The sequence below is a fragment of the Rousettus aegyptiacus genome, unplaced genomic scaffold (assembly GCF_014176215.1).
Source record: "Rousettus aegyptiacus isolate mRouAeg1 unplaced genomic scaffold, mRouAeg1.p scaffold_m13_p_5, whole genome shotgun sequence".
NCBI classification, from domain to species: domain Eukaryota; kingdom Metazoa; phylum Chordata; class Mammalia; order Chiroptera; family Pteropodidae; genus Rousettus; species Rousettus aegyptiacus.
In genome coordinates this window covers 6,090,302-6,117,568 of record NW_023416308.1, presented here as the reverse complement: position 1 = coordinate 6,117,568, position 27,267 = coordinate 6,090,302, and the positions used below count along the sequence as shown (strand labels likewise).

At 40.6% G+C, this 27,267-nt stretch overlaps 1 protein-coding gene across 10 annotated transcripts in view; it reads left to right on the top strand.

Annotated features, from left to right (window-relative positions):
- HECTD4 (HECT domain E3 ubiquitin protein ligase 4) overlaps window positions 1–27,267 on the top strand; it is a 155,854-nt gene that overhangs the window by 61,251 nt on the left and 67,336 nt on the right. For 5 of the 10 annotated variants that reach the window (XM_016149744.2, XM_036221526.1, XM_016149751.2 and 2 more), the window contains 17 exons: window positions 552–744; window positions 3,695–3,853; window positions 6,922–7,035; window positions 7,747–7,887; window positions 11,635–11,867; window positions 12,246–12,391; window positions 13,684–13,754; window positions 14,360–14,465; window positions 15,032–15,152; window positions 15,829–15,957; window positions 17,897–18,021; window positions 19,540–19,693; window positions 20,225–20,325; window positions 21,943–22,141; window positions 24,185–24,331; window positions 25,447–25,551; window positions 26,649–26,812. In XM_016149744.2, the coding sequence (XP_016005230.2) occupies window positions 552–744; window positions 3,695–3,853; window positions 6,922–7,035; window positions 7,747–7,887; window positions 11,635–11,867; window positions 12,246–12,391; window positions 13,684–13,754; window positions 14,360–14,465; window positions 15,032–15,152; window positions 15,829–15,957; window positions 17,897–18,021; window positions 19,540–19,693; window positions 20,225–20,325; window positions 21,943–22,141; window positions 24,185–24,331; window positions 25,447–25,551; window positions 26,649–26,812 (2,408 nt within the window). The remainder of the gene's footprint in view (window positions 1–551; window positions 745–3,694; window positions 3,854–6,921; window positions 7,036–7,746; window positions 7,888–11,634; window positions 11,868–12,245; window positions 12,392–13,683; window positions 13,755–14,359; window positions 14,466–15,031; window positions 15,153–15,828; window positions 15,958–17,896; window positions 18,022–19,539; window positions 19,694–20,224; window positions 20,326–21,942; window positions 22,142–24,184; window positions 24,332–25,446; window positions 25,552–26,648; window positions 26,813–27,267) is intronic. The other 5 variants (XM_016149755.2, XM_036221527.1, XM_016149752.2 and 2 more) reach the window with 3 other exon arrangements.

The following is a 27,267-nucleotide window of genomic DNA, read 5'->3' as shown; positions in this document are numbered from 1 at the left end:
ATCCAGTTGACGTTGGCATGTATTTTTAGCAGACAAAGTCTGCCTTTCTCTAGGATTGCTCTGCCAGTACCCAAGCAGCTGAGACTAATGCTAACTGCTGTTAATACAGAGTTTGGATTTTAGCCACTAATTATATTTCAAGAAGACCTTATCTTCATAGTTGTACTTAATATTAATAGTAAATCAAAAACGGATTTGTTTTCCTCTCATCGTACTTGTTACCTGTCAGAAGCTTGTAATTAGTGAGAGCTGCCTGTGGAATTCAATATAAGGAATTTTAATCAGCAAGCTTTCATAGAATTTATTAAACCCGGCTCATTAATTTTAGAACCTGAGCTGTTATGGAAAATGAAAGCTCTCAGACTTAGCTTTTCTTTTGTCCTCAGTAGTTTCTGTCGAACACATAAATTTTTGAGGTTCTCTCTACTCAAGTGCAGTTTTTGGAAATGATTTTCAGCAACCAGATCGCGCTAATGCAATCCTCAAGCAGAAACTTGCTAACTAAACGGAAACAGGTAGCATTTAAGGACCTCTTTTTCTTCCAATATTAGGTCGAAAATGGTGTATACATAGCCAGTCCCCTTCAGGAGCGCACGATCCTGATGAGAAAAGAGGGCGAGTCGGCGAAAAGCATCAACGAGATGCTTCTGAGCCGACTTTCCCGCTACAGAGCTTCCCCGTCTGCCACGCTGGCCGCCCTGACCGGCTCCACCATCTCCAACACGCTGAAGGAGGACCAAGCAGGTACGCCGCCCTGCGCCTACCCCCCGTTACCCTCCCGTAGCTCCCCTCCGCTCCGCATATGCTGTGTAAGACTTCATTTTTTAGAGCAGTTTTAGGTTCATAGCCAAATCGAGAGGAAGCTACAGAGATGTCCCATGTACCCCCTGCTCACACATGCAGAGGCTCCCTCTTTGTCAACACCCCACACCAGATGGTACATTTGCTACAGTCGATGAACCTACACGGACACATCATCATCACTCGACGGCCACAGTTCACCTTGGGTTTCACGTCGGTGTTGCACATCCTGTGGGTTTGGATAAATGCAGAAATACATGTATTTATCGTTGCGGTTCATACAGAATTGTTTCACTGCCTGAAAAATCCTTCATGCTCTACCGGTTCACCCTCGCCACCCCCCACCCTCAGCCACCACTGATTTTTTTTTGTCTTCAGAGTTTTGCCTTTTCCAGAATGTCATATAGTTGGAGTCATATAGCACGTAGCCTTTTCAGATTGGCTTCTTTCACTTAGCAACATGCATTTAAATTCCTCCATGTCTTCTCATGGCTTGATGTGTTCAGCTTGTAATTAGTGAGAGCTGCCTATAAAATTCATGCAGTACTTTTTTTGAATGCTCACAGTGTTCCCTAAAAGCACTTTGCTTTACGTAATTTACCTTTTTCTCTTTCCAGTCATTATCTATTTTCAAATTCCAAGCTAATACATGTTTTTGGCTACAGACGTGAAGTAGCGTGAATCTGTAATTATTGAAAACAGCATTATCTTTCACTTAAATAGCTTCTCATTACCGTTTGTATAAATTAATTGGTATCATGTTTAGCATGTGCTTCATGAATGTAAAAAGCTCATATTTATCATCACCTTCACTAAATACGATCTTGACCAAGCAAATAAGAGGCAAAACTTTCACAGCAGAGATTGCTTTTTCTAGAATTCATCATTTAGTGTTTGTACTTTAATAGCTTAAAACAGATAGTACATTTAAAAAGTTTGAAAGTGATAACAGCATAAAAAGGTAGATGCAGAGAAATCTTACTCACATCTCTGTGTGTTCTATATTTTGCCCCCACTCTGCCCCATATTGATTAGTTTTTATCCTTACAGAGTTTATGTTCATCAGCATGTCCCCCCTCCCCTGTTTTAAATAACACCTTTATGTATCCATCATAGTTTTCATCAGATTTTCAAGGTCATCTATGGCCCAAGAAAGGTTAAGAACCATTTTTCTTGAAGAGTTTACAGATTATATACCAAGCATGTGAATTTCCAACAGATCATCAACTATAGTAAAAGTGTAGCTAGAAAAAGAGACCATATGTAGAAAAATGTATATAAATTAATATGTTTAATGAATTTAATGCAATTTTATGATTTAATTTTATGTGTTAAACAGGAAGAGAACATATTTGTGATTAATTTATTGAGACTATCAGTTTATATTAGAATTTAGAGATAATATTTCCACAGGTCTCTCTTTCACAGGTATCAGATTGAGGTGGGGAAATTATTAATAGTTGTTATAACTTGGGTATGTGTATAATTTATATTAGACAGTTCTTTTTACCTAAATAAACATTTTCCTGACAAGTCGAAGTCTTCACCTGGGTTTGTCCCTTGAGAGAAAATTGAATCCTGCCCTGAACAGTATAAATACTAATGGAACATTTGTTGGATAAGAAAATGTGAGCTAAATCAAAAAGAAAACTCAGAAGGCAAGGCTGTAATCAGAATTCTGTGAAAATGGGAATCCATATTCCAAACATGTGATCTCATTGTACTTTCATATATATTCTCCATGTATTCATTTGATACGATGGTGCTGTATAAAAATTCACCAGTTACAGGCTAAGCGAATTTTCGACAATTCAACATTGTCAGAGGGTCTAGAATTTTTTACTCCATTATAAACTAATACATATTACCATGTTAATAAGAGTAAGTTTATTAAAAACATCTTGGTGAAAATGTTATGCTCACAAAGTTGCTAATTTTCCAACCATTGCTCCCTTTGGGTTTCTTACCTATAAAAACTCATGCTCCTGAATTTATGTCCTGAATGAAGTGATATACTTGTCCGGGGCTTGGAGTTTTAAAAAATGGAGCTTTTTAGAAGCACATGCATTCAAAACAAATATCAGACAAATTAGATGTCATTTTTCTAATCTAAACCATCTAAAGACAATTTTATATCTATCTAGGCAGTTATATTTTATACCCTGACAGCTTCCTAAGTAATACATTCTAATTGACTCTCTGTTGCCATCATCAATTCTTACTAGACTAATACAGAAAATCCTTAAATTCTCTCTGCGTTTTCAGATCTGCCAGTGATTAAGGGAGATTAAAATACATTTTATACTTTTTGATTCGAAACATTAATCATTTTCTTAATGATTGATAGTTTGTCACTGACCCTAAAAACAAACAAGCAAACAAATAAAAATGGGTTATCATATATCATGCAGGTATAAAGTTATTTTGCAAAAGCTTTTATCAGCTAGTTCTAGGTGGAAATTTCTGGCTGCTTTTATGTTCAAAGTTGTTTGTAATGATTTTAATACCACAAACCTGTTAAGAACTTGTTCTATATAAAAATGAAAAGATCCCTATTGGATTAGGTTCCTGGGGGAAATGCAAATGGTAGGATTCTTTTATTTTGAGATTTTAGTCCATATGAGGGTTCATTCTTTTGAAAGAACTTTCAGAGACGTGAGGCATATTGACTTTTGGGAACACCTTTGAAGAATGTTCAGTTCACGTAACAGGAGGCTTGGGGCCAAGGTATGGAACCAGAAGATCATTATTTTCTTAATTTATTGCTTCTTGCTGTTTTCCAAATCTGGATATATCCTTGTTTGACTTCGAGGCTCCCTCATTCTGATCTGTTTTTGTAATCAGATTAATCTGTGTCAGATATTTTACTCACCATTTTCCTTTCTTTTATCAGCAAATACTAGCTGTGGGCTACCTCTAAAAATGCTCCGGAAGACGCCCATATACACCTGTGGCACATACTTGGTGATGCTGGTCCCGCCTCCAGGGGGATCAGGCAGTTCAGCCACCCGCTCTCTTTTTGGTGGGACAAGTGGTTTGTCATCTTTAAAAAGTAAGCGAATTTTATTTGTGGCACTTTTCCCAGTTTGTCTCTCATTTTGAAATATAAGGCTTTTCCTTTTAATGATTTCTTAAAATTAAATTTATTGGGGTGACATTGGTTAATAAAATTATATATATAGATTTCAAGTGTACAGTTCAATAATACGTCATATGTATGTATATTGCATTGTGTGTTCACCATCCAGAGTGGACAAATAGTTAAATGAGATAAAATACAGAATCAAAAATGTTTCTTTTACATTGCCATTTTCTAGCTTTCTTACCTTAGGAACATCATTTAACCCCTCTGAGCCTCAGTTTTCTCACTTGTAAAAAATAAAAGAATAATAGTATCTCACATTATTTTTTGGTGATCATATGAAATAAAGTATGTTAAAGTATTTCTAAAAAAAGATGAAATGTTTTGTGTATGATAGCTTTTTGTGTGTGGTTTTTTTTTTTCTTTGAAGTTTAGGCACATAGAATGTTTTAAAATCAATTTACTTGTGTTTATTTTCCAATATTTCATATTCTGTTCTCTTAAAATTTGCCTATAGTAATTCCATTAAAGGATTATATTTCATATTTAGATATTTAAAAAGCATTTCTTACTTGAACTTAAAGTCTAAATTTGACCTCAACAGTTAAAAAAATTATCTAATATCAACTTAACCTTTAGGCCTTTTCGGGTAGTTGCATGCATTTGGGACTTAGCTATTCATAACAACTTCAAAACTGTAGAGTCAGGTTGGTCGGACTTTCTTTCAACAGTTTATTTTTTCTGACAGTTCATGTGACTAAGATGTCCCCTTGAGCTGTTGGGTTAATGATGTAAATTTGTTATTATTCTTGTTTTAAAACAAAAAATAGCTTTATTGAGATGTAATTTCCATACCATGAAATTCACTCTTTTAAAGTATACAGTTTGGGGGTTTTTGGTATATTCACGGAATTGTGCAACTACCACGACTATCTAATTCTAGAATATTTCTGTAACTCTGAATAGAGAAGCTCCATATCCATCAGCAGGCACTCCTCTTTTTCCCTATTCTCTGGCATCCACTAATCTACTTGGATTTACCTATTCTGTACTTTTCATATACGTGGAATCATATAATATATGTGCTTTTGTGACTGGCTTTTTTTTTTTTAACTTAATGTTTTTAAGATTCATCCATGTTGTAACAGGAATCATTATTCCATTGCTTTTTTATGGCCGAACCAAATTCCATTGTATGGCTATAATCCCATTTCGCTGACATTTGAGTTGTTTCTGTTTTGGGGCTGTTTTGAACAATTCAGCTATGTGCATTCATGTGCAGGTTTTTGTGTGGACATCTTTTCATTTCTCTTTGGTATATACATAGGAGTAGAATTCTGGGTCATGTGGTGAGTGTATGTTTGCCCATTGGAGGGGCTGCCAGATTTTTCCACAGTTGGCTACACCATTTTCCATTCTCATCAGCAACATATAATGTTGAATCCTCACCGGCATCTGTTGTTTTCTGTTTGTTTGTTTGTTTGTTTATTATTATAGTCATCCTAGTGGGGATGCAGTGGTATCCCCTTGTGGTTTTGATTTATGTTTCTCTAATAACTAATGATGTTGAACATATTTTCGTCTGCTTTTGGGCCATTCGTATATCTTCTTTGGAGAAATACCTGTTCAAATTCTTTGTCCATTTTTAAATTGGGTTATTTGTCTTTTTATTGACCATTAGTCTTAAACTTTTTTTTAGTCTCCTCGGCATGGCTTTTTCATTCAATTGAAATTGGCTCCATTCGATTAAAGCAGGCCTTCGCAGTGCTATTTTTTTTTTCATGAGGATATAGCTTACACAGTGATTCTATTTTAGACCAACAAATCAATAAATGGTTAAATTCCTTCTGTGTCCTGCTCCACGTTGGCCTCGTTGGGGGGAGGGCTGCTCAGCAGGTGCATGAAGTGATGCTTGCCTGTGAGCGGCTCATCGTCTGGCTGGGAGAAATGATGCAGGTGTGAGAAAGAACTAGTAGATGATGTGTGATCCTGTATCACTGAACTCTGGGGAACAGATGTAAGTGCTGCAGAATCCAAGAAATAAAGGGGCGTCGTGGAGTAGGGCAGAAGGGGGAGCCTTCACGAGGTTTGAGTCGACGTCGTGAAGAACGGGTATTACTCATGTGAAGTGGCCAAGTCGGGGGGAAGCACGCGCATGGTGAACACAGTGACAGAGGACTGTGGGGAAGGTTGTTTTGTCGGCGTGCAGGACGGAACTGTGGAAAATAGAGAAGAAACAGAGTGTAGTTTAGATTATAGCTCAAGTCAGGTGTGCTGAGGATCTAGATTACTGGGGTGATGGGAGTAGGAAAAACGAAGATGCTCAAGTGACACAGTGCTTGAATTTTATGTTTGAACGTGGGGAAGGAAGTACAAGCAGCTTAGCATACGTGTGCTGGCGTAGCTCCTGGCCACATTTTAACTCAGTCTCCACAACAACTGTGTAAGGGAGGCACTTTTATTATCTCCACGTTACACACGAGGAGATGGAGAGGTTCAGTAAATTTCCCAGCATGACACAGAAGTGGTAGGGCTGGAATTCAAACCCCGACGCGTAGAGCCCAGGCTTGTCATCACTGCGCTCTGCTGTGCTAAGAGAAAAGGCCGAAGTGTCTCCAGGTTTTAGAGCTGCCGCTTGGAGGGACGGCAGCTGAGCTGTGTTTGAGTGTCCCCTAACTCACTCAACACCAACTGTGTGTCAAGTGTTTCGTACACACTTCGTTACCTTGCGATGTTAATGACCGTAACCCCTCTTGCAATAACCCTTTCAGTACTCTATATTGAAAAAAACCTTTACGCAAATGTTGCCATTTAAAAAAACACTTTCAAAAATATGGTTGAGTATTTAGGAAGATATTTGGTGAGTTTTCTTTGTATGATCTTATGTGTGTATTCCGTCTCCTCATTGTCACCACCGGTAGACAAAAACGTGTGATTTTTATGAAGTCTTGTTAAGAGCCTAAAGTTTAAACTTGGAAAAGTTACTGACCGTCATTTGAAGGCTTATAAAACAGGTTAATTAATGTTTGTTTCCAAAGTCCTAGCCTCTAGCTTGGTGTATAATATTTCGGATGGACAGTTCACGAGCCGTGCTGACCTCATAGATGCTGCTGGAAGCTCACTGGGGCGTGGTGCTCTTGTGCCAGGATTGGGTAAGAAATAAATGCCCACATTGCCTTGGAAAATTCAAAGTTTTAACAATTTGTCTCAAAAAAATCTTGGCAATTTCTTGTGCTGTTCTAGTTTCCTTAAAAGAAATAGTCGTATACTACTCTTTAATTTTGAGGATTAATATAAGACATTGCCATGTATGAAATTCCTTTGCTTAAATTGCCGTTGAAGATACTGTTCTTTAGGTTGTGTGATGATGCCTATAACAAATTTTTATTAAAAGTCATGCCATTAAAAGGTTTATTTCCCATGAGGAATTGCTATACTTCTTGTTAGAAAACGGGCATTATGTAATATATTTTCTCTTTGCCATGGCTCCTAGGAAGCTCATATCTCAGTTACTAAGTTACTAAGGCTTTTATTGTGTACTATTGACTAGTCTTGTTGTACCTGGGTTTTATGTGAGCCACTTAAATCCTTTTTGGATTAAAAAGGTCACGTATAAGTCAGTTACTAAGAACTGACATGAATTCCAGGACATGGATTCCATTCTCAGACAGGAGTTAAGCATAGTAGAAATTGAATCCTGCCTTCTTGCTGAGCCCCAACCAATGCTTTAACAAGTAAATATGTGGGAGTAGGGTCGTCAGCATTGGGGAGGACGCTTGCCCTTGCATTCTTTCGCAGCATTACAAGAAGTACGTATCTAGGCAGATGACGTGACAGTTGAATAAAGTACGCTCTTCTCGCAGGTGCCTGTTATGACACAGTGAACAACATGCTGTGGACCTGCTCGAATGACTACATCGATCAGTGGTGCAACCCTGGGAACCAGGCCTTCCATTACGTCTGTCAGAGACTCGGAGTCAGCCACGTCATCACCGAGCCCAAAGGTGAGGCGCCCTCAGAGTCCTGCGGGAAGGGGGTTCCCCTCATACAGCCTCACGAGTAAGTGGGAACGTGACCCGAGCAACAAACTGTGTCCACAGCCTCCCGTCTTCGAGCTTAGAAACCTAAAATCTTTGTTACCTGATTGGTTTGTGATTAAGTAAAGAAGTGTGTAGATAAACATAACTTCTGAGTTGATCCATAGCCTTTTTTTTACAGAAAAATTATGTGCCTTCTGCAATTATCAGAACTTTGGTGCAAGAATTGGTGCTTTATTTGTACTTGGTATGGGAGTATACGCTGCTACAATGTTTTACATTGATAACTTATTTATGACCAAAGTTATAATTAAATTAGAATTAGCTATAAAGGAACTTTATATTTATTAATATTAAGATTAAGATTCTTAATATTAAGTTCACATTAATTTCTAATCTCACGACATCAAAGTCAACTATAGTGGTATGGGGGACTGAGTCACTCAGCAAGGCCTCTCCCCATTGAGCAATGATAAAACCCACACAGTTATCAAAAACAACTCGTTCTAGGCCCTGGAAATTGACCAATGGCATACACCAAACTGAGAAGTGGATAGTCATAAAAAAAAAAACAAAAAACCACAAAGCCACACACTGAACTTTGGGTTAGAACAGCAGAAGTCTGTGGTGGTCTTAGCGGGGGGCGCCCCCATCCCCCACCTGAAGCTTGGCCAGTGCGGATACCCCGCCGGGGTGGGCAGATAGCGTCAACCAGCAGCTCTGCTGCCAGAGGGGTCTGACTCGATTCGGAGCAGAGCCTGGAAGAAAACTCGTGCCCAGCAGCAGGTTCCGTAGGTAGCCTTCGTGGCGGACAGACCATCCGGTGGCTTTGCCAGCCTGAGGCTGTGCCCTGGTTCGGGCAAGTGGCGAACCAGCAGACCAGCTGGAAACTTGTTGGTGAGATCTGCTTAGTGACAACGCTCCAGAGAGCCTTGGTACGCGCCCCACATGTCCGCATCAGAGAAGCTGGAAAGGGTCTGAGCTGTTCACACAGGCCTGGCTCAACCTGAGCCTGCAGAGATGTGAGGAGGGCCTGGCAGAAAGCGCAGACCCGGGTGGAGTTAAAACTGCCTGAACTTTGATCTGCTCCCTCCAAAACACAGATCCATCCAGGGTGGAAGTCTCACTGGCTTGAGGTATTTCAGCACAACCTCTGACTCAGATGGGGTGACCTCAAGGAAGCCAGGCTTGAAAATAAAAACAAGAATAATAAAAATAAACAAATGAACGTAAAACTGAAAATAGAAGCAAGAATTTTTTAAAAAGAGAGCAATCAGCTACACGCTGTAGGCAAAACTCAGATGTAGGACTTTAAAGCAGCCTTTGTAAGTAAGTTCAAGGAGCTAAAGGAAACCACACTTAAAAGATTGAAGGAAAGTATGATGGCTATGATTAGACAAATAGAGAATTTCAGCAAATAAATTATTTCTGGATTTAGTAAGTTTAATGTCTAAAAAAAAATGCCATTAGACAGTAGATTCGAGATGGTGGCACGTGGATGGGTAGAGTTACCCTACCTGCATAACAGGGACAGGTGCTTCTGAGGAGTTCTGGTCAGGTATTTTGTAGACTGTCCCTCAGTTTGGGCTCATCTAATATTTTCTCATTTTAAACTGAAGTTTCAGATTTGGGGGAAGAATACTGCAGAGGCAAAGTGCTCTTCTCATATCACAGTATGTGATGTCAACATGACTTATTACTAGTGATGTCAGAATTGATCACTTGTTTTAAATACCAGCTTTTTTCACTGCAAAGTTACCACTTTTCTCTTCTTATACTCTGTGTATTAGAAGCCATTCATTAAGCCCACACTCATGGAAAGATGGCTTAAGTTCCACCTCCTGGAAGGAAAAGCATCAGAATTTGTGGACATATGTTAATCATCACAATAACGAATATTTAGGGAGAGGTGACATTTTGAGGCTATGCAATTAGCTATTCAGATTTTTTATTTCTTCTAGAGTTAGTTTTGGTAATTTGTGTGTCTTTCTAGAAATAAGTGCATTTCATCTAAGTTTTTAAATTGTTGGCATAAAGTTGCTCGTAATATTTCTTGATGGTTAAATTTTTATAGGTCAGTAGTAATTTCTCTGATTCCCGATTTTGGTATTTGTGTCAGTTTACTGAAAATCATTGAAGCGTGCACTTAGAATAGGTGAATTTTATGCTATGTGAGTTATATCTTGATAAACCTATAAAAAGAAAAAAGCAAAAAGGAGAAAACTCGACTGTGTGTTAGTAACTCCCTGATTACTATCTCCAAGCCTCTCGCCTGGACTCCAGACCACGTGTTTGCTTCCACTTGGATATCTAATAGGCGTCCTCAGCTTAGCATGTCAGAAACTCCATCTCCCCCCGCCCCCAGATCTATACCTGCTGAGCTCCAGTGTATGGCTCACTGTTCTCTCTCACATGCCCAGACCACAAAAACCAGGGTCATCTGTCACTCTCGTTCCCACACCCCACACTCAAATGGATATCAGCAAATCTTGTCATCTCTCACCTTCAAAATGTGTCCCAAACACAGCCACTTTCCACTAGTTCTGCTGCGGCAACTCTAGTCTGGGCCGCTATCTCCACCCGAGTTAGCGAGTGGCCTCCTCACTGGCCTCTGACTTCTCCGCAGTCACTCCCCTTCACGTAAGTGCCAGTGGCTTTTACAGTCTGAGGTAGTCAGACCTGCCACTGGTCTACTCAGACCCCACCGCTGGTTTCCTGTCTAATTCAGTAAAAATCAGGGACCTCGTTTATTTGGGTCGGTCCCAAAGCTAGCTTTCAAAAAGTGTGGTAAACGTGAATACTAACCCAAATTCTGTTGTTATAAGATCAAGGGACTCAAGGGGCACAGAAGAGGATGGGGCCCAGCCTGGCCTCAGGTTAACAGGCAGTCGAAAAGTTTAGTCTTACCTTCCCTTTGGTTTCCTTGAGTCCTTTTCTCATAGTTCCCAGTGCCTACAATTTTTTTGCAGCTTGTAAAGGTTCCCCTACCTGGGCCTGCCTCTTCAAGATTACCTACTTTCCTGTTCCTTTTAGGCATTCATTTCAGCTGTTTTAAAGGCAGCCTTTTTTTTTTTTTTTTTCCTACTTTGCCTATTTATTTTCACCTCCATTCCCTAAATACCTGTAACCATTCATGAGCCATTTATTATTATGTAAGAATGCTTGTCAACCCTCACAAGGTTGAACTGATGGCTATTTAGGCTGGTGGTGACTAAATGAGGTGTCGTGGGAGGAGATATTTCTGGATCAGGGAAGGGGGTTGGGGGTGGAGAGATTTTATCAGAATGATTACCAGCATGGACTCTCAACTCAGATAGCCTGAATTCAAATCCAGTTCTACCACATAGTATCTGCGTGACCTGGAGCAAGTTACTTAACTTCTCTAATTCTTGATTTGCCCTTCTGCAAAACAGGGCTAAGGTAGTCTGTTTATAATGATGATGTAAGACAATGCATACAGTGTGTAGCCTGTTTTCAAGCATAGAGGAAAGGCTCCGTGCCGTAGCTACTTAACGCTCTAAAAAAATGGAAATTCCCAAGTGTTTTCACCCCAGCACTCTGGTGGGGAGAAGGGTCTCCAGCAGTAGTGGAAGAGATTGGAGCCAAGATATTCTCTCCCAGTGTGTGTGCATCTTTTGTTAAGTCAGAAAACTGTTCCTTGGGGACTGCCCATAGCGATGTATTTCCTTACTGAATTTCCTTTTCATTTTCTAGAAGAGGCTATAACCACGAATGAGGTTATAAACCAATTATTGCACCACGTTGGTGCGATGTGCATACACCAACTCAATCTTCTTGCTACCAACCCAAACCTTCCAATCACAAGTGTCTTGGGCAAGCAGCATCCGATCGAAGCACACCATCTTAGCAGCATTTGTGACATTATGGAGAAGGCCATGGTTAACGGAGATACCTGTATTATACGCTGCATTCTCGTTGTTTTTCAGGTAAATGCACTGTTTGGGGATAAATAAGGTAATAGAGAAAAAAAAAATGCAAACCTTGGCTTCTGCCAGCTAATTTCTACCCGAAGAAAAATTAATAACATCCCTGTTTTTCAGCTTACGACATTCTAATCCCATAATTAGAATTATCCTCATATTCATTGCTTGGCAGTTAATGGAGTATTGTTATATGTAGCCCATTGCAATTAATATATGTAAAATATTTACTATAATTATACCATTACACAATGGAAGAGACTGTGGTTAAAAATCCACCTGGGTATCTATTCAAAAGAATATCTACCGCGTACTTTCTTCAGAGGGATAATTTTATCCTCAGGAGAATTAGCATTTTTAGACATATCCCTTATGTTTCTGTAGGTGGTGTTTAAATTTTTCTTCAGCCCACAAACCGAAAGGAATCGAGACATCATTCGACGATCGGGATTGCTTCTTTGGCAGTTGTTGATGGCACCAAAAGATCAAATTTGCCCTGAAATTCAGAAGGAAGTCTGCCTTGCCATCAGGTAATCAGCAAATGATTTCCTTAGTGCTGGCTGCCTCACGGTCTCCCCCTCAGGCCGGTATCACAGAGGTCACCCCGTCCTGGTCAGGGCCTCTCACGCAGAGGATGACTTAACTGGACAGCCGTTTGTGGCCCAACGCCCAGAGGACCCAACACATCCCTATACCTGTATTCCTCATCTCACCTTTTGGATCTCAAAAAGAAACAAAAAAGAAAAAAACCTTTAAGTGGATATGTTGATGGTTTACAAGCAGATATGTATCTCATTTGGGGGAGGGTGCGGCCAGGCTTTGGCGTCAGGTAGACTTGGGTTCTAGTCTTTGCTCCGCCACTTAATGGCCGGGACCTTAATCTGAGTCTTCCATCTCCTCAGCTATAAATGAGCTTAAAAATAGTACCCAGGTCATAGGTTTGTGAGATTTTAATCAGGCCTGAAGCAAAGTAAATACTTGACAACGTAGCTTTTAAAAATCTGCTTAAAACCTTGTTCGCTAAGACAGAAGAATTTATGGGCCATTTTTATTGTCATTTAATCTATCGGTATATATTTTTATGAGGGCAGTGAACTTTTATTCAGGAATGTAGCCTTAATGTGACCAGATATAATTTTGTGACAAAGAGAGAACTGAATGTTCTGTCTGGAAGTACCGTATTCCTTAATAAATTATGCTTTGGGTGTCTTTTTGTTGAGAGCATTAAGACAAAAATTAAAACTACTGCCATGGGGAAAATCGCGGGTGACAAGTATGTTCACCATCTTGATTACGGTGATGTTTTCGTGGGTGTGTACGTATGTCAAAGCTTATCAGAAAAACTTTATCAAATCGTACACTTTAAATATGTGCATTTTCTTGTATGTTAAACCTCATTGAAAAGAAGGAATTCTGGCACCGTTTGCAATACTGTTCTTTCTGCCCTTTTGGAAAAGCTGAGAATTCGAAAGTCCCTTTCTCAAATGATTTATTTAGGGCACAGTCTGCATATATACCTAGCTCTACTCCATTGACTTTTTAATAGCTCTGTTCTCTTTAACCAACTCTGCATCCGGCCTCAGTTATCATTTCGGTGATTCACAGACAGGAGAGGAAGAGAGGGACTGACTGTTCATCAGGGAGGTGACTGACTGCACTATCACGGCAGCGAATTCAGATTCCAGGGCTTTTTTTTAGTGATGAAACTTACTTCAGAGTTTTATGTAACCAAACTGACATCTTTAAAAAAAATAAAAATTTAAATAGTCTGTATTTTCTAGAACATTTGTTTCAAAGCTTTGTGACTTTTCTGTCATTTCAGCTCTGGTTTAAATATCTTGTACCCAGGTGAAACTGAAATCAATAACTTACTTAAGCTCGTCTTAACCGAAGGTGAGTGTTACCCTTTAGCTACCATCCTTTTTTGTCCCTAAGGTCACGACCAGATACTAAGATAGATTTTTTCCCTTCATATCAGTTAGTCAGCCTTAATTTTTAAAATGTATCTGCACACATGTCAACACTTCAACGAGATTGAAAGCAGAAACCGTGTTTGATATGTCATCAAGCTTTATAAACCTCTATCCCCACCACCTAGCTAATGTCCTGACTGTAGATGTTTAATGAACATTAAAGATAACAACTCCTGGGGGATCTCTAGGCCGTATTAAAATGCAACTTTTGAAGTTAGACTGAACAACAGTAACAAAACTCACATGTCAAAGGCACTGTGCATTTATAAGCCACATTAATTTGAGGAGTTAGAAACCACACTTTATGATACATCGAGGGGGTAACTATACTTGAATCAGGATCCACTGGTTTGAAAAAAAGTCAGGTTGGTCATGATGTCGTTCTTTCTGCTGTTACTTGTGCAAGTACAGATGCCTAGCGCCCTTAGATTGTCGACAGTCTGCTTGTCTAATAACCGTTTTTAATAGCACCAGTTTTCTAAGTGTAATTACCAGGGTAATTTATGGCGCTTTGTTCTGTATTAGGAGAGAGAAACAGTGGCCTCTCCCAGCTGCGAGATGTGATCCTCACCAATTTAGCTGAACAGCTTCAAAACAACCGATTTGGCAGCGAAGACGATGATCATTACAGGTGACATCAGTTATCTTAGTCACTGCTAGCTTTTTCTTTGTGTTTTTCTCAGGAATCAATTTACATTTAAACGAGTTTGATCAACTTTAGTGTCCTCTAATATCTAATATAAGCAGCATGTTAAGTCTAAGCCATGGATCAATTGAAAGATAATAAATCCTACAGTTGCCCTAAGAAATGACAGTAGTACGTTTCCGTTTTATCAGTAAAGTAACATGGACTTGGAGAAAGGGTACTTAACATATTCAAGAAGTCTTGGTGGAGTGTGTCATGTAAATTAATGGTCAGAGAGAGGAGGTAAGGGTGTAATTACAGCTGGCGAGGGGAGGAAGGTATTGGTTTATTTGCTGTTTATAAAATATTTGGACTGGGTGCTTATGTACTATTTTGTTTAAGTTTGATTTAGAAGATACACCTGGTTGTTAGCATCATTACTAAGATGATTGGCTTACAGAACCAATTAATTTTGTATCTTCTATTTGTCATTTTGTACCAATTATGTAGAATTTCTCCATTTATTACTAAACCATCAATATCTTATCGTTACATTTTTCCTGCATTTAAAGACTAAATGATGAACTTCTACACTACATTCTGAAGATTGTGGTACGAGAATCCTGTATCTTAATCACCAAGTGCCAAACTGTCTCTAAAGATGATTTTCAAAAACTCCTTTCAACTGTGCCTGTAAGTAAAAATGTGTTTAATGAAAGCAAAAGTGTACCCCATGTTCTTGTTTCATTTTGCTGTGTCGAGGTGTTTGTACCCATAGTTACACACATACTTTACGAGGGAGAAGGTCCATGGATAACAGTGCTTATCCTAGAAATATAGAACTAGACAAATCCACTTGAAATACTTCCTCCAAAGATGGCTCGTCCTGCTTTAACTGTCTAGTTGCAATAAATTATTTGACTGAATTTGGATGTTTTAGTTTTGCTTAAAATAGTGAGGGTTACTTCCCCTATTAATTTGAAATTTCACATCGTTTTCTAAACCACCAATGTTTTACAGAGACTGATAAGAACCAAAAGATACTTTTAAGGGTTTCAGTAGAGTCTTCGCTAATGCAGATACGTGTGAGGGGAAGGAGGGTGGGGAAGAAGAATTTTTAAGAGGCAAAAATTCGAGTAAGTATCTGAGCGATTACTGAGAAGTATATAGCAGAAGGCAGAAAGTTATGATAAATGTGTCAATTATGTATCAAAAGCCAAACGGAAATAAGTCACCTGAGAAACTAACTCGGTCTGTTTTCTGTACTTTCTCTTTGCTTCCCTTGTCAATCTTTTAAAAACGTGAGGATTACATGATTCCTTCTTTCAGTAGGATCTAGATCATTTAAATGCCCTTATTTGTATTAAAGGCTGCATCTTCCTGCCTGCGCTATCTGATGGCAGTTCAGAACCACCTTCTCAGTAACACTATTTTGATTAAACCTGATGAGAATGATGACAGTGACAACTCCTTGCAGGGAGAGACATTGAAGGTACAGGTAAACACCAAGCTTTATTCTAACGATGCTCTCTACCCAGTGTGTAAAGCACAGCTTAACGGGCTAAATTTCTGTGTATTATGATGTCAGATTTCACCATGTGGCTTATACTTTTGTGAGAGATGATATTAGGCCACTCATTCCATAGATTTTTATGTCACTGCACAGTGGTTACCATATTTGTGACACTCTCATAACGTGTCATCCATGTGCTCCTGTCTATCTTTCGTGCCTTTGTTTATGTTCATCTTTTTTTTTTTTTAAGAACTATAAAATACGGCACTTACAAGTGATCTCATACGCACCTGAAATTTTATTTATATACTTTTATAAATAAACTCAGGAGCATAACATTTTAAACAACTTTGGCATTTTGGCTGGTTTATTATATTCTCTTGATTCAAATAATTTTTAAAAAGGTGATAATTTCCTCACAGCCTTTATACTGAATTTCTGAACCTGTAATTCATTTCATTTTCTGTAATTATTTTTAAGTTAGCTTCTGTGTAAACTCAGTTTGTTCCCACATGGCAATTTATAGCAATCCAAAGATTTTTTTTATAGCAGTGGTTGTTATACTGTTGACAGATGCTCCAGGCTATTGTTTGCATTGTTCTTCAGATTTTCATCTTTGTGGGAGAATTAGAGAAATCAATACAGGCTTAATTCTTCCCCAAAATGTTGACTAAACACACTGAGAAATTAACCAAGGAGGCTGTAGTTAAAAGATAAAAGCCATTACAGTTTGCCTTTTTCTTAACTCCTTGATGCGTATAATCATACACCTGCTAGTTCATATTTATGAGTTTATCTCATTATCTAATCAGTTTTTAAATAGGCAAAAAAATGCGTGAATTCAACATCTAAATTGCTGATCCTATTTATTACCTTCTCTCGCCTTAGTTTCCTAATCAGTAAAAAGGGACAGTACCGTCTCCATGGTAAGGTGCTGTGAGGATGAGAGCCGAGGCATGTAGGATACCGGGCACTGTGCTGCCGCTGGATGTGCAGGCAGTGGACGATGGCTCGTATGATCAGTATCCCGGCTGGTCAGTTCAGAATTCCTTTTCTCTTCATGATAAAAATATCTTAGTGCTATTTCCTCTCCCCCCCAAAAAAGGAACCCAGAAAATTCCAACAATGAAAACCAATGTTTTCCGTTTGAAAGGCTCAATTTGATAAATTCTTAACTAACCCGTGGAAAGAAATACTCTTGGTAAAGCAGAATAGGCTGGGTTTGTCTGGTATTTCTGGGAAAAATAAAAAAACACAGATTTCACCCAAAGGGTTAATTTGGTTGTATTTTTTTTTAATAGAAAATAATTGTAAACTAAACATTTCTGTGATCTTAACTAGTGTTTCTTAACACATTATTTAGTATTTGTATTCCCACGAGCTCTCTGATAGTTATTCTTAATGTTCGATAGCCTGTAACTGCCTGCTACTTTAACTGAATTTTTTAACTTGCCTGTTTTCAAGTGTAATGGTTTAAAACATTAAGCAAAAAGGTCACTTGTACTGTTTCAGAGTGTTGCGTTTCTGTCTCATTTTACTCACCGCCTCGACACGCGCCTTTTACTGTTCTGTTTTTCTCTTTAGCTACCCTCATACCACCCAAGGCACTCTTCCACCTGGACAGTTTCTGGGCTGGCCACCGGGAGCTCTCTGGTGCTGGAGGGGATGGGAGAAATGCCTTTTCTCCTGGGGACCCGGTGTGCTCCCCGTGAAATACTGCGTATTTCTGTCAGCACTCCCTACCTTAGCCTCCCAAATCAAATTGCTACTTGCCATCCTAGCGGAACTTACTGCTTTGGGCGTATTCTGGCCACCTCATTATTTAATTTGGAAATGCATCATAGAATACATCATTTCATGTTGTCATTGTGAGTGTATATTTATCACAAAGCTTAAAAATAACATTATGATATTTTCTACCTAGGAGCTAAAGGTCAGTATTTTGGCTCTCGCCACCCAGATCCTGACTGGATGTGATGAAGTGTTGGAAATGCTGCAGCAGGTCACAACTGCCCTCATAAATAGTGACATAGCTGACCGTGAGCAGAGGTGAGGCAATGGATTGTGGACTGTGACCTGCTGCCCTTCAGAAAGAAGGATTTGCTTACGAAGGCGAAATCCTTTAGAACAGAACATCCAGCGTTCACGTGCTAGAGAGGGACTTTTGTGAGAATAGGTTGAAACGGCAAGAGTTTCAAAGCCAAGTGCAATCAACTCTTTAGTGGTGCTTTTAGGTGCAGTCGGGCTGACAGCCGCGCTCTGAGGGCAGCACGGTTGTGGGGGACAGCGTCATCTACCATCATTGCTCCCGGAGTGGCCTCTCATCTGTCATCTAGCTCAGTACCGTGCGCTCTCAGCTCCCTCACGATAAGTACATTAGGGAGATGGAAGTGACTTAGTGACACTTACGTGGTATCTCCAGATTTTGCTGTCATTTTACTTCTCCATATACAGGAGTGCCCTAGAGAGAGGGTAAACGTCTCATTCCCAGTAGTAACGCTTTCTCAGTTTTCTCCCATCAAACTACCTGCTGTGGCTTGCTGTTAGAATCGATTTATATACTATACGTGTTGATGATTTTAATGTTAGAGATGCTGATCTAGAACAGTTCTGCAGTGTAACTTTTCCTCCACTGACCCTGCCTCCATGACCCTGTTTCTTTGGCCACTCCCAGAGAGTAGGTGGGCAGGTTGGAACTGATAGTAAAATCCAGACAGGCGTCACATTGGGGCTTGTGAAGACTCGTAGGGTCCGCCGCTGGTGTGTGGCGCAGATCTGCCCTGGGGAGGTGCAGTCTGAGAGCCTGGGGAATGGGAGTTCCGTTTCTGGTTCCAGCCCCAACATCCTAGGTAGTCTGAGAGAATTGATCTCACTCGCATCTTTCTTTGGGCGGGTCACATACCTCAGCTCTTCTACCAGAAGAGTGGGGGCTGTTAAGAATGTGATTTCAGGTACTCAAGTCACAACATATAGGTACATCACATCATTATTTCGTTCACCTTAAATGTATATACGATGTTACATGTCAATTAGATCTCAATAAGACTGGGGGCGGGGAGGGGAAGAATGTGATTTTAAAGACAAATCTAAAATCTGTGTGCCTTTCTACCGCGCGTGAGCCGGTTTCTCTTGGCCAGAAGTGGGTGTCACTGCTGTGGGCAGGAAGGTCAGTGCTGTAGCCGTTCATTTTCTCGTCATTGGAGGCTCAGTGCAGCACCGCCACCTGCAGCCCAGAACCAAGGGAACTTTGTAGGTGGCAGCTGCCTAGAGTAGCCATTCACATTTCAGAACCCATTTATAGAACGCTTCAAAGGTGCTACGAAGTGCACCATGTAACTTTTGTTTTTTTAGCAGAATCACAGGTTGAAGGTGAAATCTATTACGAGATTTCTGTTCTCTCAGTGGTAGAAGGTGAGAAATTGGTAGACTGAATGGCTGTAACTCTAACTGCTTAACTAGTCCAGGGAAATGCAGTTTAAAAGAATTTGTCAGCTATGGATGATGTTAGTTGCTTCTTCACATCATTGGGGATTGTTATAGCTGAGTCTTGTCTTGAACTTTTTGTAGGCTAAAAGGCTTGGAACAAGTCACTAAGGCTACTATGCTGGGTCACCTCCTTCCAGTGTTACTGACCTCCCTGATGCATCCAAATTTACAGACTCTGACCATGGCCGATGCCCTGATGCCTCAGCTAGTGCAGCTGGTCCTCTACACCAGTCAGGTATGACCCTCGGCATGCCGAAGGAAACTGCCTCTCGGCCAGCCCGCTTCACACGGTGTCGTGGTCCCGCTGGGGCCATGTGCATTCCCTGAAGGCGGAATGAATGTAACTGTGCCTTTCAGAAGCCAAGGGAAATGATGACGAAACGAAGGAAAAATACCGTGTCATGAAAATAAATTGAAACATTAAGGGAAAACATTTAATTTGACTAAATCACTACAATCTTGTAGCAAGTGTTAACTGATAGTCAGCTGTAAGAATGCTCACCTATAATGCTGCTGAGATGCTACCATGGCAGTTAGTCTCCTGAGTCCTTGCTACCTGTCTGTAACCAATGTAAGTGGTGTGTTCCGTCCAGTGTTAAACAGAATGATGTTATGTGGTCTAAGTAGCAAAGCATTTCTTAGTGAGAGAGGACAGACCAGGATTGCGAACAAGATGATCTAAGTGAGAATTCCGAGTTTGGCTCTACTACCATCCAGATAACTGCCAGTAAGCACTTTAAGACATGATGATGGTTTTGTGTTTCAGACGGCTTTGCTGCTTAAAACCCAGTGTCCAGTTTTTGCCGAGGTGGGCTGTTCCCCATGTGGAGCATCAGACCAGAAGGGCAGGCTGTTCCCCGATGAGAGGTGAGGGACGCTGCTTCCTTGCAGGGACCCCTGCCTGTTTTCTTCTGGTGAAAGCCTCGTATTCCTTTCTCAAAATGATTTTTAGCAAGGATTACCTAACTGGAAATAGAGAATTCAGGGTCAGAATTTTACAGATAATTGTACAATTGTTCTGTAGACCTATGGGAACGGATTAGAATCAATTTCCCCACAGATCAAGAGATTAGTTCAAAATTGACAAATGGTTATATACCGATGATAGGGACGTAAATCGTTATGACTTTGACAAACAGTTCGATAGTTTCTGAAAAAATTAAACATACATCTGCCATATGACCCAGTTATTTCACTTCTAGGTATGAACACAAGAGAAAAGAACGCATAGGTTTTTTACAATGACTTGTGTGAAGGTCATAACAGCTTTAGTTAGAATAGCCCCAAACAAGGAACAACCCAAATGTGGACCAACCGGTGAAGGGATAATCATGCGGTGGTCTACCCACACAGTGGAATCCTACTCAGCAGTAAGAAGAGGTGAACTATAGATATATTCAACAACATGGATGAATCTTAGAATACTTGTGCTGAGTGAAAAAAGCCAGATCCCCCTAAAAGGTACATACCGTACGATTCTAGATGTATAAAACTCCAGAAAGCACGAACTATTCAGTGAGAGAAAGAAATTGATCGCCTGGATTACCAGGAAGGAGGAAGCTTCACAATGTAACATGTAGCCAGACTTGCCAAGTTGCACACTTTAAACACGTGCAACTTATTACATGTTAATTCCATCTCATTCAAGCGGTCTTGAACAGCACTGACCAGAAAGGAAGGACTTCCGGGTTCCTCTAGAGCTTCGTGCAGCGATGACCATCTGTAACCTTGTCTTCCAGTGCTGTGGCCACAGCCACATGCTGTTATCGGGCACTTGCAGTGTAGTTAATGTGACCAAGAAATGGAACTTTCAATTGTATTTGGTTTAGATTCAGTTTAGGCGGCCACGTTTGACTAAGCAGACACCACATTGGACAGCACAGAGCTGAAAGAGAGAACTCCGCACAGCCAAGTGCACGTTGTAGGAGACTGTCTTCCACACCCTCGGGCCTGTGACGTCCTCGAGAGTTCATTTACAACAGATGAGAGGAACTTCAAAGACACTTTTCTTTAGTAAAAATTATGGTAAAAAATATTCATGTAGGTTCATGGAGTTTTCTACAGTTGACCTTTAGAGATCAACAAAAGGAATCTTTACAGGATGCTAATCTTGTGTGACTTGGAAAGTGGCCACTCTTAAAAGTCCTTAACAGTATCTTTTTTTTTCTCCCTGAGTAACTTTAAATGAGAGTTGGCAAGGTCCTCTCCTGGATATGATTTGGGCTTCCCTCTTGAAAAGAGGCTGGTGGTGGTGGGGAATGCAAATATATTGTCTAACAACAAAAAAGAAAAACCTTTAAATATAGGAATTTATTTTTAATGTTTCTAATCAGCAGTGATACACAGCATTTCAAAGCCACAATGTCATACTGCACGCTGTGGAAAATTGAAGCGTAATTTCTTAGCCTTTTGTGTTTTACTGTGTGTTTTCTTCTCCCTTTCCTTGCTGCTAGGCTCAGTCACTTTCTCTTTGTCTGGTTTTAGGATGCTGGAAGAGAAAGAAGAACCAGGCTTTCTCACAGGTTTAAAGATTCCTGCTCCGTGGGCTGCTGGCAAGACTGTGGAAACAGTCCACCCTGTCAGAGACAACTACAAATTTAAAGAAACCGTCCATATTCCAGGAGCTCGCTGCCTGTATCTTAGATTTGACAGCAGATGCTCTTCACAATATGACTATGACAAAGTAAGCAAGATCTGCCTTAGTATTGATTCCAACTCTGGTTTCTTAGATGCTTCTTATTTTTCTTTGCTGCTGGTCACCATTCTTGACTTATTTCTGTCTGCAGTTATCTCTTAGGAGACCTTTCCTAAGATAATGCCTTGAAGGGTAGTGACTGGGAGAGCCAAAAAGCCCTCACCTCTGCAGTCTGAGAACAGTGTTTTAATGACGTGTTGAAAGCAGACTTCTGTGAGCTTTCAAAGTTTAGATCCAAGTTGAAGGAAATCCCCTTTTACATTCTGCTTACCTCCTGCCTTTCCTCTGTGCCTGGATTTCCTGTAGATGTGTCTTCTTTCATCTAGAAAGGTCTTGCTACCCAGTTCTTGGGGCTTCTCGTGCATCTTTTGGGAGAAGGCGATCTTTATGTGTTAAGGTCTGTTTATGTTTATTTAAATTGTTGGTCTTGTCATTATCTCAGGGCCCACATAGATTTTTGAGGCAGTGTAGTTTTCAATCTGGTGGCTGAATTATAAGTAAAAAGAAACATTTTAGGGCTTATTTTCTTTTTATAATTGTTGCATTGTAAACCATCATGTTGAACTTATCAGGGAAGGCTAATGAAACCGTGATATGTAACATATAAAAGGAAAAGAGTCGTTTCTAATAGTTTGTATATATGCAGGACAATTTTTGTGTAGATTGTTAGCTATCTATTGGATCTTTCCTTCGTGAATTTTGTAAGGGCAGATGGTCTTAAATCTCACCAGGAGAGATTTTTAGGTTAAAAATTCCTGACTTCTTAACTGTATATACTATGAGATGGTAAAACATGTTACTGGGCAAGTCGTAGAATTCTCCTCCCCATCATCTTTTAGGATAGTGAGGATTCCCAGATGTCCGAAGGGATTGAAGACTTGCTCTTAAAACTCACCTTAGCTGGAAGCAAGAGAATTTAGAAAATGGTCTTTGATGGGCTTGTCAAAAAATACATCTCCCGACATCAGTGTACCCCACTTCATAGCTTCTGGCATTGTGTACCCCCATTTCCAGTGTGAAGCGATATGAGTGTTTAAAATGGAAATGGGAGAGGTCGCCATTTCAGTCGGCGTCATTTCGTTTCTCCCTTAAAGCCAGTAATTTGCATCTCCTGAGACATCCTCCCTGCAGTAGGCATTAGCGTTAAACGCACAGGCACAGGGACGCTCACTGCATGGAGAAGAGTAACATTTACTTTTCCAGTGGCCCCTGGCAAAGTGGTGTCAGCACAAGGTCCAAAAGGGTAAGAAACCACGAGACAATAAGTGTCCAGGGCTAAAAGTGCAGTCAGAGGCCGTGGAAACGCACATTGGAAGACTTCATTTGGTATTTACAGAAGCCAGAGCCTCATTCTTCCTGCGAAAGTAGCTGAATGCCAAATGACCTCTGAATATTTCTCCTGCATATTAGAAAGTTGGTTAATTGGGTATAAACGAACAGCCTTTATCGAAGAAAAGTATCGATACATGAAAACTGACACAAGAAGCAGGAGCCCCCTTTGTGGCCCAAAGTTGTGTCATTTTCTTTTTATACCATTAAGCAACATTCTAAGAATAGATGGCTTATTTTCAATTTGTTGCATTTTTTAAAATCTTCGTTTGTTGAGGTTTTTGTTTTCATTTTGCTTTTATTTTGTGTTAGATATAACCATCTTTTCACCTGTATTTGCTCACTTTATTAATTTGGGGGAGGACTTGTGGGGGCAAACTATACCTGTTATTAATGAGTTATATGTCATTACTTAGGAATAAAATAGCTATTTAAAAATATATACAATAGCTGAGTATAACAAATATGAGGTCCCCAAGTTAATTAAAGTGTGATAATATTTGTTATTAGTCTGTGGCTGCCCTGTAAATACCAATGGCCGATTGCACCCAAACTAGAGTATCAGTTGTACCTTAAAAAAAAAAGAAAAAAAAAAAGATATTAGTTATAATGACACCAGTGCCTGGTTATAAATGTATTTTTAAACAAACATTTTCTGCAGCCGTTTTATTTGTAGATGTTGTTTTTGTTTTTCTTTTACAGTCTAACAGTATATTTTCTGTTTTGAAGTTGGTGATATATGCGGGGCCTAACACAAACAGTAGGAAGGTTGCTGAGTATGGAGGCAACACACTGGGATATGGCAGCCGTAGTGTCTTAGGAACTGGTTGGCCGAAAGACTTGGTGAAGGTACGGTATCTGGTCACATTCGCTTCCTAGAAAAGAGAAATGAACTTGCGATCCTCATGGACCCAAGTATTAACTAGAATTCCAGAAAAAAATTTCGTCGCGGGGGCTTTCGTTGAGGTGGGGCTACCTTGCCAGGCTAAGTCACTGCGTCACTCAGCATGACCCTCCTGTCACGTGTGGGGCATCAGACCATCAGACCCCTGCCAGCTCCAGAACTTGTATGCGGCCCACAGGTTACTCCGTGGACCGGGGTTGCCATGGCATTCTCTTCCCTGTCTATGGGAAGGACTGCCAACCCTTTCCAGCTTGTTCTGCTCTAGACGCCCTTGTGATGTATATCCTAGAACCACAGGGCCATCGAAGCCTAAAAATGTGGGATCAATGTTTTCAAATGAATTTGGGCCTTTGGAGCAAAAAATACTGATCCATTCTCAGACTGATGAGATTTGAGCCACGCTTTGTAATCTGGGCCCTTGAACTGTGACCTGTCTCCTTAGAACATGATTGTGAACTGAAATGCTCACCAAAACCCAAAAAAACTGAGCGTGTTCCCGGAGCCTTTATCTCACGTCCATTGCACACCCTCTCTAATTTAGCCGAAGCCAGCAGTTACCTCGTGGGGTTAGTCCAGATGCGTCCACAGCCAGATCAGCACAGCGCTTTTAACTGTTCTCTGCTCTCCTGCCTGTTGGTTCCTGCTTGTGGTATTGGGTCCACAATACAGAGCAAGGTCTCCTGGCCCTCTCTGTGTTCTTCAGGGTACTGGCCGTTTGCTTGGCACAAGTGTGGCGGCAAAGTGGAGAGAGGAGGAGAGAGGCAGAAAGAATAGGAATCTGAAGAAGTTCTTGAAATTCTGTTCACGATTTGATTACTCTTTACCCTGGTCCTGCTATTGGACCACTTCACACATGCCTCATCCCTAAAGCTACATGGTCAGAAGAGACACCTGTAAGGTTGGTGTCCAAGTGAGAGGGGATGGAATTTGAGTTTAAAAAACAAGTGAGAAAAAGTGAAATATTGCTGTGGTCCTTTTGAAAGTGAATCTCAGAAATTCATTGCTCTTTTGAAAATTGTGTCTTGTTTTTAAAGTGCATTTTCCCCCCTTAAATTTTAAGGTGGAAGGAGATACAGTCACCTTCTCCTTTGAAATGAGAAGTGGCCGTGAACACAACACTCCTGATAAAGCTATGTGGGGCTTTGCTTGCACAGTTCGCGCTCAGGTACTTGAATCTAACCACCGCTCTGAGCATAATGTACTTTCTCCTCTGTACCTCGGTTACACGCATCATATTTGCCTTGGAAACGGGGCAGAATATGAGCCACTGTTTCATCCATCTCTTCCATTTGGCAGGAGTAGACTACTAATAGTAAGTAGTGGTTTTCTGGAATTTAAAACTAGCGGCAACTGCTCATCAGTTCAGTGGCACAGAGAATCTGTTGCTGGGGCCTCCGTTTTCATGGCTTGGAGAGATGATCTGCCTCCGGCATCTTTCTATGGGGTGTAGAAGGCTCAAATGCCCCATAGAAGTAAACACTTGGATTCCAGCTTTTAAGAGTATTGGGATCAGATTATTTTCATTCTCTTCCCAAAGGCTCTTCTTGCTGGTCTGGGTCGGTCTCTGATGAATTACTCATGTTATCCACTGTATTAGGTTTAATCTGCTCTTTTGAGCAGTGCCCAACAGTTACTTTCTCCCCAAAAATCTATGTAAATAAATTTTCTCCACTTGAAAAAAAAAAGAGAGAGGGAGTAATAGGAGTTGACGAACCTTTCGAGTTGCCTGATGGGTAAGACTTGCATTAGACTGGGAGGCGGCATACGTCTAACCAAGCCAAGACTCTCCAGAGTGGGATTCTCCGCCAGAGTGTGAGCTCCATGAGGGCAGGGGTCTTTGTGCTGTTCTCTGCTGTGTCTCAGGCACCTGGAACAATGGCTGGTACACAGTAGGCACCCAGTACCCACTGAATGAATTCAGTGAAATCATCGACAGCATCTTGGCTCGAGCACAGGCTGGAAGTGGCAAAGCCCTCAGAGGCACAGCTGGGAGGAAATACCCAAAGAACCGTGCATGGGATTTGTGCTGTTTCCAATACGGAGGCTTAGCGGCTCTTCTCTCTCCAGAACTGTGTTGAGGTTCCACTCTGTGGTCATTCTAGTGCCACCATCTCTCTGCTCATGGTGTTGGGTGCTGTCCCTGTGTCCCATAGCAGTGATACTCAACGCTGCCGTGTGAACCCCTGTGGCCGGGGACAGTGCAGGTGGCAGGGCTCCGCCGCGTACACTGACCAGTGTGGTTTGCCCCTGTCTGCATTGTAGGAGTCTTCGGAGGATGTGTCGGGAGGCTTGCCCTTCCTGGTAGACCTGGCCTTGGGTCTGTCTGTGCTAGCTTGCTCCATGTTAAGAATCCTGTACAATGGGCCAGAAATTACCAAAGAAGAAGAAGCCTGTCAGGAGCTGTTGCGGTCCAAACTTTTACAAAGGTAACAAAAGGCTCAAACTGGGCTGCTTTTGCTCACCAAGGGAAAAGGACTTTATGTGGAAAACTACTTTGAGTACATTTCCCAGCTGATCGTGCTCACTGCCTGACAGTCTGATGGGTGTCGTTGTGTTTTTGAGACATAAAATGAAAACGACACCAAAGTGCTTTTTGGGCCTTTACTAAATTTGAAATTGCAGCCTTGAACTGCAGAAGCTTTTCCGTAACCCAAATATTGTATAATTAAATTAAAGGATCCCCCAAAGGATAGGTAAATGGGCGATAAAGCAAACATAGCAAAATGTTTATTCTAGAATCTAGGTAATCAGTTTCTGGGTGTTAACAATGAAATTCTTTCAACTTTTCTATGTATTGAAAAGGTTTCATGATAAAGCGTTAGAGAGGAGGTAGATCCCCAAAGATGTGGTTTCGTATAACATGCTCAGTTTTCTTTAGCGT